Below are 13,957 nucleotides of genomic sequence, written 5' to 3'. Positions count from 1 at the left end.
GTAGTGACTATAAATTTTGCAGTTGAAAGAAAGACTTTTATTAAATGCGACTTTAGAAAATCAATCTTTAATGGTAACTAAAATCGTTACTGAAAATCATTTTTTTTAAATAATAACAACTGTATTATTTTAACTGTCAAATATTTTTAACTGTTTGAAGGTTGTGTTTTAAATCAGGCTCCTATTGGTAAAATTTGCCTTAGACCCTCCTACCATTACTAACCATTGCTGACGACCTCGGACCACAACCCACAAATCTACCACGATTCACTATCTCCCACCCCACATCGTCCCCACATTTTCTGTTTGACGAACTCATGGGTTGTGTCTGTGTTCGTAAAGATTGCCAAAGCTCGTAAATCGAGTCCCTGGTCACCCTGGTGCGAAATTTTCATATGGGTTCTCATTTTCTTTCACTTTCTTTTCTCTAATGGATTACCAATTTCAATATGATTATTTTAATGGCCCACAACATATTGTAGAGTAGAACCATTGCTTTCGCTAGCTTGAAATGGCTGGTTCACACGGAACGGATGAACGTAGGAATTTTTGGTGGGGGAAGATGCAAATAACGTGAGTGTGTCAGCAAAAAGAACGGAATGGAGAGAGGCTCAGAATGAATGAATGAATGAATTATAGAGATGTCTTTCCCCTACACAACACGTTCTCCCCAGCCCCCAACCTCTTTGGTCCCCATATTCCCGTCCTCCCCTCTCTCTACTCTTACACGTCCTCTCATTATATATATATATATATATATATATATATATATACACTCTTCCTCTTTTGCCTATGTACATTCCCCAAGAATGCGTAGGGTAATTTGATGGATAAGTTTGCGACGCTCACATTCATTGCATATAAATTATAGAATGAATTTCAGTGACGAGCACCATATTCATCACAATTGTAAAATATAAATCATTCAAAATCAGTTTTAATGGTCTAGATTTAAAATTTTTAATTAGTACTTTTTAAATAAAACTTATTTTTAAAAACTTACAATTAAAATATTGCATTTATTTTGAATTATGTACTTATTAAAAAGAAAATAATTTTAAAAAAACAAAAATATTAAATATTAAATTTTGACTGTCCATTTTAGAATTGAATAGTTGAGTTTAGTCAAAATTTAATATTTAATATTTTTTTAAATTATTTTCTTTTTAATAAGTACATAATTCAAAATAAATGCAATATTTTAATTGTAAATTTTTAAAAATAATTTTTATTTAAAAAGTACTCCCTCCGTTCCTTATTATAAGAGATATTTGATGCTTATGGCATATTCCCATATATAATAGATACTTAAAAGTTGTATCTATTTTTTTTGTATTGATTTCCTATTTTATCCCTATTTATTTTGTCTCCAACTCATACTCTCTCTCCCTCCCACTTCTCTTTCTTTTAATAATTTAATTGTTCTCTCTCATACTCTCTTTCCTTATTAATCGGGGCATTGTTGGAAAAAACATTATACTTTTTACATATTAATTGTCCTCAACTAATTTTAACTATTTTTTTTATCAATGTAATTTGGTTATTTGTCTCTTATAGTAAGGAACAAAGGGAGTACTAATTAAAAATTTTAAATCTAGACCATTCAAACTAATTTTGAATGATTTATCTCACCTGAGTGATGAGCACCATGTTCATCACAATTGTAAAATATAAATCATTCAAAATCAGTTTTAATGGTCTAGATTTAAATTTTTTAATTAGTACTTTTTAAATAAAAATTATTTTTAAAAACTTACAATTAAAATATTGCATTTATTTTGAATTATGTACCTATTAAAAAGAAAATAATTTTAAAAAAATATTAAATATTAAATTTTGACTGTCTATATTAGAATTGAATAGTTGAGTTTTGATGGGCATTATAGTACTTATCATTATGATGAGCACTGAAATGGGCCCCTATAAATTATATCGTATGCATGCTGTTACAAATGGAAAGAGCTACTACCTTTGGTTCTAAATATGAGATTTAATTCGTAATGCAAATTCAGTTGCAAACTAAATCATATATTTAAAATAAAAAGTAGTCTAATTTAGAGAGCTTCCTTTCAGTTAGGATCCGATGCTTATTCAGTGCTCATCACTATAATACAATTTAAACTATCCAAAATTTGATATGGGCGGTTTAGAATTAAAATTCTTAATATATAATTTTTTTCAATGATAAATTTATTTTTTAAAGAAGTGTTAGTTATAATACTATCTTTATTTTGAATTATCTATCTATTAGAATGAAGAATTAATTAAAATATAACAAATTTAAATTCAATTTGAACCATCCAAGATCAATTTAGATGGTTCAAATTAAGATGAGCACAATGATATTTATAGTTAATATGGTATAGGATACACATTGTATAATTAAGTTTTACATTGTGACGTTTTGAATATGGAGGCTCATTTTAGAAATGAGTACATTTTTTACCATCAAAATTAAACAAGAACACTTGAAATTTCAATGTATTTTGAATGTTATAATTTTACCTTTATCTTAGTAAAACATGGATTTGAATCTCATCATTAATTTGGGATCTTACTGGTAGATGATCCAAAGGCATCCTTTAAGCGTTCTCTTAATTCTTGAGGTATGTTCTGATTTTGATAAAATCTGACTCGTCTAATTTTTTAATAAAAAATGTATATTACATTTGAATAATTTATTTAACTTAAATTTTCATACAATATGTTAAAGGATTCCACTCAAATATCATTATAAGCACCGAGCCGATGGGACGCTTTCGTTTTCTTCCATGTACCATATGGTCCCATGACATTTTCATCTCTCCCATGATAGGACCACTTCTTCACCATTTCTCCTCTCATTCTTTTCTTTTTCTTTCTTTTTTTTAATAATCTTTTTGTTCGTTTTCCTCATTCCCCAGTTTTTAATTTTCCCACCTATTTTTATTTTCTTTATTTAGTACTCCTGTCTCTGGTTTTGAGCGTTTGGGGCTCTGGAAATGGTCCCTAGTTCTTTTTTTGCCCCCTTTCAATTCTGTGGACCACGTCCATCATCGGCTGTTCCTGGAATGACTTTTCACAAATCTGGAATGGCATAGTAACTATAGTTTATTCATTCTTGTGAATATAAGATTTTTTTTTGCTACACACAGGTATTCTACTTAGGTATTCTGTTTTGGAAACAATCTTATTCGAAACATTATTTAGTATTAAATATGGGCACATCTCTCTCAATGACAATTTGAGCATTGATTCTGTCTCATTATGAGAGACTAATTCATTGTGAGTTGCTTGTAAATATAGGATGAATGTTATAATATACACACAGGACTCAAATATATATTTCTCTTCTCATATGGCCTTTCAACCCCAAAACTCGATGGATCTCTCTCTCTCTCTCTCTCAAAAATAATTGTTCGATATTTTAACCCTAAACTTTTATGGTTCATAGGATGCAAGAGAATAAACACTTGAATTAGCGCTTGGGCCATTGTGAACAATACCAAAGCACGTTGTCATCTTGAGGCCCTCAAAGGTTCAGTCGTTAGAATCTGAGCACACCCTATGTTTGAAAATTGACTCATCGGGTTAATAAACAAGATCAATTCCTTTCTCAATTCCTTTCTGTATATTCCCTGAATCTCTACGTTCTTGTCAGAGAGAAAGAGAGATAGAGATACATATATCTTATCAAAAGAAAAAAGAGAGAGATACATATAGGATTTCTCAAATAGCATATACCCCTTCTTAATCCCACCAATATGTTGGCTTCAGAAATTTATTATTGATTACAGCAGCAATTATACCTGTAGATGTCTCTGTATGACACATGTCTCTGAGAGGAATTCTAAATCCGTATGACATCATCCCATTATAAGAAAAATGCTGTACTTTTTTGTGAGGTACCTAACATCAAGCCCTCTCATAATTAACCAAATATATATTATAGGAAAATTACGTACAAGTCTCAAGAAAGAGATTTTATTCACCTAAAGTATCACGAAAGGTCAAAATTACTAGTAGATCTCAAGAGACCTTAAAGTATTATATTTTAATTATAAAATGACATTATTACCCCTCAGATTCCCAATTCACATTTTCTCTACTATTGCGATTAACAACCTCAATAGCGATTATTGACAACCAAATAAGGAGGTATTAACAATCTAAACAGTATCTGCTGACAACTTATTTTATAGTATCACATAACCTTTACATAAGAGTAAATTATAACCACATAATATAATACAACAACTTTAACACTGAAATGGGAAGCTTTTCGAAACCATTAAGAACTTTAGCTAAACACAACAAGATTATAGCAAAATTTTAATGTGGAGATCCATTGACAACCTTAACGGTGAGTATTAATAACCCAAAGAGAGCTGTTGACAACCAAAGCAGTGTCTGTTAACGACTGATTTTATAAGACAATATAACCTCTATATAAGATCAAATTATAACTAAATAGTATAACATAACAATTACATAAGATTAACTTTAACACTATTTAGTTATAATTTAGTTAGTTATAGTTGTTAGAGGTCATATTATCCTATAAAGTCAGTTGTCAACAGACACTGCCTAGGTTGTCAATAGCTCTCCTTAGATTATTAATACTCACTGTTGAGGTTGTCAATAGATCTACATTAAATTTTGTTATATCCTATTGGGTTTAGCTAAAGTTCTTAATGTTTTGAAAAGCTTCCCATTTCAGTGTTAAAGTTGTTATATTATACTATTTGGTTATAATTTACTCTTATGTGGAGGTTATGTGATCCTATAAAATAAGTTATCAAGGTATTGTTTAGGTTGTCAACACTTTCTCATGGGTTGTTAATAGTCACTGCTGAGGTTGTCAATCTCAATGATAGAGAAAATGTGAATTGGAAATCTGAGGACAGTGATGTCATTTTACAATTAGAATATAATACTCTAAGGTTCCTTTGAACCTGCTAGTAATTTTGACATTTTGTGAGACCTTACATAAATAAAGTCTTATCCTTGGGACCTGTGCGTAATTTTTCCATGTATTATTTCTCCAAATCATATAGCCAAAGATTAAGCAATTAAAGTGACACAAAACCCGCACATTAGATAAAGTCATTGACCGGTAAGATTGGAGAAAAGTTTGATCAAGGCCATTAAAAAGAGAGATTTTTTTTACGTGTGTGTGTGTGTGAATATATATGTGCATGGCAGAAAGCATGTAAATTATTAGCTGAGCATAATCAAGGAAAAGACAAGCAAAAAATGAGTGCGTTCTTCAAGACTTTCCATCAGAAGCCATACACAGGTTGATTACACAAAGGAGCAATATTTTAACTTTACAAGCCTTTTTAGATGAAGATAATTAATTGGGGACAGGAATAAATACAAAGGACAGTGACAACTTAATACAGATCTCTTGCACATTTAAGCTCAAGGGGGGGGGGGGGGAACGGTGGTTCAGAGGAACGGGGTTAGAGATACCTGCACGCTTCTTAACTAAGACTGCAAGATGATTACGAGTTTTTAACGACAGTGACCATGTTTCAATTTTGGAGCACCAAAATGGGTCATCATTCTGCAATTAGTGTGTCACAGAAAATGAGCTTTAGGGATTAGATAATGGCGGAAACTAGGAAACTCTAAAAACGACCCTTCAACCTCTGGAAGACACTAAAATGATCTGTCCTGGTACTGTGAGCTTTATTTAAATAAAAAGGCTCATGCCATATTTGGTGCAGGGAGGTTCTGAACTACAGTTTTTCACCACCTGCACGCAGTCTGCTATATATATTAAGAAACAAAAACCCACAAGTGAAACCAAGATTGGTCGTCAGAGGTTTTTAACAAAACACAATGGAAAATATGATATTTACCGTGTATAAACCTCAATGATGATGGGTAATTACTGGGTTTTTTTTGGGGGAAGTGGGTTTTAACAGCAGGGTAAGAGGGGAAATGGGTATTCTAATGAGACTGAGTCAGGGGAACCGCAGTAATTCACTGTAATTTTACAGAATATATATATATATATATATTTGGTGGTACTCCTGAGCTGAGCTGAGCTGAGCACAGAATCGTCCCACTTGTGGGTAGACCCAGTTTGGGGCAGATTATACCACTTGTTTAGGGGAGGGTACCTCCCAAATCCCAAGAGAGGAGTAGCAGCAATGTAGGGTAGAGGTCCTACTTTTATGGCTTAGGTTGCCTAGTCGTTCCAGAGTCAATTCGAGATCTGTGAAGGGGTAAAACATGGAGGGGGCATTACCCCTTAGAATAGGGTACCTGTGGGAAAAGTAGAGTTTATATACTATCTCTTATATCTGTCTATCAATTTCATAGATAGCTACACCTCATTGTCATACATTATACTTGTCACTCCCCTTCGCTTTTTCTTCATCTCTCTCTTTCTCTCACAAATCAGAATCCCTCTCTCTCTCTCTCTCTCTCCCCCCCCTCCCCCCGGTTTCCTCTTTTTTCATCAGTCACTTTTCACTCCCAATACCTGCTCACACACAAAAATCCTATCTCTCTCTTTCTCTGTCTCTTAATTGCCCCGCCATGATCAACGAATCGCACGGAAATTCCAATTCGACTCGTGGGTTAGTAGATATTTTGTTTGAACTAAGTTTTGCTTTCTCTCGTTTCATGGGGTCCTATGAACCATCAGCAGCCGGCGCCGCCTCCTCCAATGGTAGCTACATTATACTTGTCACTCCCCTTCGCTTTTTCTTCATCTCTCTCTTTCTCTCAAATCAGAATCCCTCTCTCTCTCTCTCTCTCTCTCCCCCCTCCCCCGGTTCCTCTTTTTTCATCAGTCACTTTTCACTCCAATACCTGCTCACACACAAAAAATCCTATCTCTCTCTTTCTCTGTCTCTTAATTGCCCCGCCATGATCAACGAATCGCACGGAAATTCCAATTCGACTCGTGGGTTAGTAGATAAATTTTGTTTGAACTAAGTTTTGCTTTCTCTCGTTTCATGGGGTCCTATGAACCATCAGCAGCCGGCGCCGCCTCCTCCAATGGTAGCTCCTCCAGCTCTGGAACCAAGCCGACGGAGATGGACGGCCTCCTAGCTGGGGGGATACAAAGTCAAGTCGTCGGAGCTCCATCAAGTTGCTCGACGTCTCGAGCGGCTCGAGAATGTAATGGTCAACTCCGCGGCTGACATTTCTCAACTCGCTTCCGATACTGTACACTACGACCCCTCCGATATCGGCTCTTGGGTTGACACTCTGCTCACTGAATTGAACCAGACCGTTTCTCTGCCGTGTGATCTGTTGGAATTGCCGGATCTCCCAAATTATCCGTTGCTTGAAGAAACGACGGTCGATAATTGCTGGGTTGTGGCTCAGAATGATCAGAGCCCTCATAGCTTCACTCCTCAGCAGCAGCAATTTCAGCAATTGACGATGGTGACATCGATGGAAGAGAACTCCGGGATAAGGCTGGTCCACATGTTGATGACCTGTGCGGATTCTCTTCAACGTGGCGAGCTAGCTATTGCCGGCTCGCTTATCGAGGACATGCAGGGTTTGTTGGCGCATGTGAACACCAGCTGTGGCATAGGAAAAGTCGCCGGATGTTTCATCGACGCCCTGAGCCGCCGGATCTTCAAGCCACGGACCACCGGCACTGGTTCCTCCTGCACCGGCTCGCCTTATGAGGACGAGGTTTTGTACCATCACTATTACGAGGCTTGTCCTTACCTCAAGTTCGCTCACTTCACGGCTAATCAAGCCATCCTGGAAGCTTTCAACGGCCAGGATTACGTCCATGTCATCGACTTCAACCTCATGCACGGCCTCCAGTGGCCGGCCTTGATTCAAGCTTTGGCCCTCCGTTCCGGTGGGCCCCCCTTACTGAGGTTGACGGGCATTGGCCCGCCGTCTCCGGACGGCCGAGACAGTCTCCGTGAAATTGGTCTGCGACTCGCTGAGTTAGCTCGGCCAGCATGCTCTTGACTCTGTTCTCAGCTGAAGGTTATTGCGTGGAAGAGAACGAAGGATGTCTGACTTTGGGTTGGCATAGCCGACCCCTCATCGCGGCTTCGGGTTGGCAAGCCGTGCCAGAGTATGAAGTGGCTTAATCAAGCAACACAGGAAGGATAGTACTGTAAATTTCCATTATGGTTAATGGTTATAGCCCTATCGAGTTTGCTTCATCCTCTCACTTCTCATTTTCTTTATCTTTCATTGACGCATAATAACTAGTTTTGTGATTTTAAATAAAAGAGAATAGAATATAGCCATCCCGTCAATTTGTCAATGGAGAAAACGCACTCGAATAATTAAATGTTGACAAAAAGATGGAGTGCCTGTTAATTACGAGGTGGTTGGGGGGCGATTGTCGGGAAATAGTTCAGATAATCCATTCTTAAAGGTTTGAACTTTAATTTAAATTTGAAATGGACAGAAAAAATGTAAGCCACACAAGGGCTTTTAAATCTGATTCCATATAATAATAATATAATTGAGTTCTTAATCAAGGGATTGATTGAAGGGCATGTGTTGCCAAAACGACATTGCAAATATGAGCATTTTGAGGTTGAGATTTCAATTCGGTGTAATGGTTTCGGGCATACCTGAAGTGCCGAGTATCTCAGATTAGGTAGCCACGCGCGGAATTCCGATCACAGTAATGAATAGGAATCAACGTTCACAGCAAATGCACTTTGCGTTGGAGAGGAGAGGAGAAGAGGTACGCAGGCGGGAAGGTGTTAACCGGTTGGAATGAATCATTATTTTAAACTGATCCTATCTCTCTGAAAAATAAAACACCGCCCGTCTGTCCTTATCCATATTCTGAAGGAAAAATTGCAAATAACTATTTAAGACCCACAGGTTATGTTATTTGCATTAGAGCCCCAAATTTAATGGGCTTGGGCCCAATCCACCAAGGGTGGACTGGCCCATTTTCCTACACGGTGAATTATTGTGTTTGTGGGGCTGGGGCCACTACTGATAATGCTGTAACTTTGGCAAGGCACTTCTTTTTCTGGCGTTCTATATTTGGTAAATGGGTCAGAACGAAATAGAGGAGTAAGTACTAAGATGAGGGGCTATAAAAGGAAAAGTTTGAAGGAAAGCTGCCTTCTTATAAAACATTTTAAAACTAAAATATTAATCAATGATAAGGTGAGGGGAGGAATCTGACCAAGCATTAAGACACTCTTGCAAATACTTATATGATTTTTTATTTGCAGTTTTTAATTTTTGATTTGATATCTGATCTATGCCTTTTATTAAAAGGGGAATCTAAAAAAATATTTTTGAATTTCAAAATTTTAAGCAGTCTTGTTTACTACACTTTAATAACAATTGATAGTATTTGAAAAATAAATTAGGACACATTTTTGTATCATTCATGATTTAAAATTTTAAAATTTTACAGGTATTTTTTTGGATTTTCTCTTTGTTAAATCAATCAATTTTGTTCCATTAAAATTGTTAACCCTAAACTTTTGTTCAATTAGTAGTGTTAACCCCTATATACAGGGATTAACGCTGCCGTTAGCGAAATAAAGTTATAGGATTTAATAAAAAATATATGTATCAAATTAAAAATTGAATAAAATATAATTCCTTATAAAATGGTTTTCCCTTTTAAAAATTAGTGAGGAGCTTTTAAAAAAAAAAATTATCCACTTTGGCTGTGATGATTATCGGATTGACTGTAATGATTTTTTCTAAATGTGAATTTTTTTATTTATAACAATATTTTTATAAATAATAGTTTGCGTCAATTTAGATCCCTGATATATTTTTAAGAGAATAAAACTTAGTTCAGATTACTTATATATATTTATTAGACAAATTAACATATGAAACCGTGTAAATTTTGGTGCATGCTCTTATCACCTAAATTAGAATTTATAAATTTTTTATATGAACCCTTGTTATTTTGCTATTATTATTAGTTGTTAAGATGTAAACGTCCATTTATAAATTCATCTATAAAATATGAATTCTTATAATTGAGTTATAAGATGGGGAGAATTAGAGAGAAGTGATATTTATAGGAGAGGATTATAACCATTAATATTATTTAAAAGCACTAAGTATTCAAATATAAATTTAAAAATACCATATTATCCCAATCCAAATCTCCTACATTTTCTTATATATTTTCTCCTATATTTTTTTTAAAAAACTAATTCAAATTAACGAATTTTACTAAATTAAATCTGCTTTCTCTCAACGTTTACAACCTACGTAAAAATCAATTTAATAAATTTGCAAACATTGTTAATTCATCTAAAAACTAAATTTTTCTTTTCTTTATTAAAAATTAAAAATTTATTTTTTAAAACCTTCACAGATTTATATTTTATTAAAATTTAGATTATTATGTAATTTATCATATACATGATTTTAAAAATTCAAAGAAAATTTGTATAACTTATTTTTTATTTTATAAGAAATTTATATCAGATTTAAAAATAAAAAATACATGTAATTTTGAGAAATTTAAAGAATTCAGATAATTCATTATAATTTAATATGACCCCTTCTCAAAATCATTTAACAAAAGCCACCTAATTATATAATAAAAAATTCATGTAATGTTAAGAAATTTAAAGAAATCATTTTCTTTGATTTTTTTTAAAATTTTTTATATAATAAATGATATAATAATCTAAATTTTAGTAAAATTATATATCTTTTACATTCAAAATTAAAGTCTGTGATGATTTTAAAAAAAATTTTAATTTTTATAAAGAAAATAAAATTATAATTTTTAGATGAACAGTGCTCCAGGTTTAATTTAGTAAAATTTATTAATTATTAATTCACATTAATTTTAAAAATAAAACATAGGAGGAAACATAGTAGAAAATGTAAGAGGTTTGAATAGGAATAATATATTATTTTTAAATTTATATTTAAATATTTGGTCCTTTTAAATAATTTTAATTTTATAATCCTCTTTCATAAATATTATTCCCTATTGATTCTTATCTCTAATTCTCCCTATGAGATATAGTTTAAGTATGCAAGTTTTTGGCAATACTTTTCTTGCTAATTATCTAATTTGAACTTGCACGTGACGCCACTTATAGATGCATAGCATTATTGAAGAAGAAACTATAAAGGATAAACTTCAGTTTGACCTAATAACCAAAAATATTAACAAACGAAAAACAATCCTTATAGAAGGCCTCTTTTGTATTCAAGCAGCGGGAGATTTCACTTGGTGGGCAGGAATTAATGGAGCTGACTAGCTGAGATTGTTCTGGGAGAGAGAGGACGCAATATAGAAAGAGAAAGGAAGGGGAAATAACCAGACAGAAGAGGAGAGGAAGGAGAGGGCGGTAAAGTCATTTTATCCACATTTTGGAATCCTACACTGGGCCTATGATCTAATTAGAAAATTATTGAATTTACCAACCTAATTTTTTGATTTCGTTAGTTCAAGGGACTTGAAATGGAATTTCCCCTTCATATTATACCTTTTCAATAAAAATGATCACTCTAATTAAATAATTTTGCCCAAAGAGGTGCCGAAACTTTGAAATTTCTCATGGATGTGCGGGTGCGGCGATTTTTAACTCCCATGTCATAATAGAAATTTGTTTATATAAATGTGAAATAACAACATAGGTAACCTTCATTATATGTTTATCATACTTATTTAATAATAATTTTACAATAATGTTTTATACTTTCATTTGATACTAGCAGTACTATCTAGTAGGTTTGTTGGAGGTATCACTGTCAAATTGATTTTTATATCCACAAAGTAGGAGTCCTTGACTTGATTTATAAGAAATAATATATTTTTGTAATGTGAAAAAGATGGATAATATTTAATATATTTTTTTAATACCACGGTTAAAAGGCATTTTTAGCCTTAAACTATCCTTTCATAAGCACTGGATATCCTCAACTATCAAACAATGCAATATTACTATTAAAGTATTGAAAAGAGTATAATATTACCCCTCCATTAAATATATATTATTTTCATGGTCAGATGATTTCAGATGCAATTTATAAGTCAACTTTTGAGATTTACGAATCCTTCGAAAATTTACAACTTAGCTAATATTAATATACATGTTATTTATAAGTTAATGTGTGATGATTTATAAATTTTTCTCCAAAACTACTAGTGTATATGAGATTCATATGTGAATGTATTTTTCATACTATGTTGTAAATTAAAATAGCGTGAAAAAATAATTTTTCTCATTTAGAAATTTACAACTCATCAACTAGTGTATTTAGGAGTTTATAAATAAATGTGTTTTTTCACGTTAATTGAAAAATAAATTAAAATAATGTGATAATTTATAAACCTTCCTTTAAAATTTATAACTCCTCATTCATAAATTTACAGTTAATTTCCATTCACTTATAAATTATAGATAGACTAGTTAAGTTGTACATTTTGGAGTATTCGTGAATCTTAAAAGTTCAATTGTAAATTTTATATGAGATTTGTAAATAATAATATTTAAATTATTAAATATTAAATTATTTATATTTTAATGAAATATTATTACAAAAAATATAACATTTTTAAGTGCTTATCAGTATTGTTACAATTGTGATAGATAATTAAAATAGTTGGATAAAATGATATTTTGGTCTTTTAATTTATAACGGTAAGAAATAAATTAGTCCCTTAACATTTATTTATAAGTTCTGAGACCTAATTGGAATTAATTTTTCCCATAGTGTACATATTTGTAATTTTCTGAGGCGTTCTCTGTAATTTTTCTGATTAACTAATAACTTAGGACACCCTAACAAAATAGCTGAGGAGTAAAAATTAATTTCCTTTAACCTTTAATACTACTTAAAAGTAATACATTTTTTTTATTAAAAATAAGATAATTACATTTAATATTTTTAAGTCCTAATATCTGGGCATCAAATGAGTCATAATTATCGAGGAAAGAACAAAACAAATGATGATGTTTGGTCAAATAAAAAGGACTCGATTCTCTTTAAGTAATAATATTGAAATGCTCAAAATTTTATCTGATATACTCCTCCAATCCTGAATATAAGACCCATTTTGTAGTATAAATTACATTACAAAATAGGTTTTATATTTAAGACTGAAATAGTAATATCTAACTTCAAATAGTTTTATTTACAAAAAAGAAACTGTACGAAAGGAATGAGTGAGTAAAACGCAAATGAAGAAGTTATATTATTTTCCTCACCCAAAAAAAGAAGTTATATTATTTTATATTTCTAATTAAAGAATAAGAGAGTTAGAAGCAAGTAAAGAAAGAGGAGAAATGAAGAGAAAGGAAAGAAAGAGAAGCGTGTGAGAGAGGGCCATCAGCATTGAATGAAAAAGGCTTTTGTGTTTAAGTGAAAAGGTACCCTCCAAATTAAAGGAATCATCATCATGTGCAAGGCGCAAGTTATTAACACGTACATGCATCAACTTGTTATTGTGTTGTTTTTCCATAATCCTCCGTCTTCCCCTTTCTTTGCCTCTTTTGAGGGCCAAAAAAACGCATACTCAATCTCTCTCTTTCACTCTCTCTAAATAGAAGTCTAGATTTATTAGCTAATCTTACAAAATATTTTTTCAAAAAAGAGATTATAGGGAAAAAGAAGGAATAGATCTTATAGGATTTCCGAGAAATTCTTTAATTTCTTCTGTTTCTCACATTCCGTTAATAACTAGGACATTGAGAGGAATATCCATAAAGGCATTTAGGGAATCACTATGATTTTTATTTATGTTCTCACTAATTTGATCTTAAATATAAAACATATTTTGTAGTGTAATTTATATTATAAAATATATCTTATATTTAAAATTTAAGGAATATATAAGAAGAAAGAGAAGGATGCAAGGCTCACAATGTCATTGTGAGTGTATTACATATGATGTTAAACTTGCATATTTCTTTCTCACTTCTTTCCCCCTGTATTTCTCAGTTTTTAGATCGTTTATATCACATTTCAATGCTCTATATTTACGCACATAACTTTTTGATGATATTGAAAAAAT

General features: G+C 32.3%; 1 protein-coding gene across 1 annotated transcript; it reads left to right on the top strand.

Annotated features, from left to right (window-relative positions):
* Positions 1-6,838: 6,838 nt before the first annotated feature.
* On the top strand, positions 6,839-7,938 carry LOC114755376 (DELLA protein SLR1-like). The gene is given in 2 exon segments (XM_028944253.1): positions 6,839-7,054; positions 7,056-7,938. Coding segments are annotated over 2 exon segments (984 nt in total). The 5' UTR covers positions 6,839-6,953.
* The last annotated feature ends 6,019 nt before the right edge of the window (positions 7,939-13,957 follow it).

The sequence above is a fragment of the Neltuma alba genome, unplaced genomic scaffold, assembly GCF_004799145.2.
Source record: "Neltuma alba isolate B1F8T4 unplaced genomic scaffold, ASM479914v2 tig00010265_pilon, whole genome shotgun sequence".
Classification (NCBI taxonomy): Eukaryota; Viridiplantae; Streptophyta; class Magnoliopsida; order Fabales; family Fabaceae; genus Neltuma; species Neltuma alba.
Note: the sequence above shows the minus strand (reverse complement) of the source record. Positions and strands in the feature narration are given on the sequence as shown.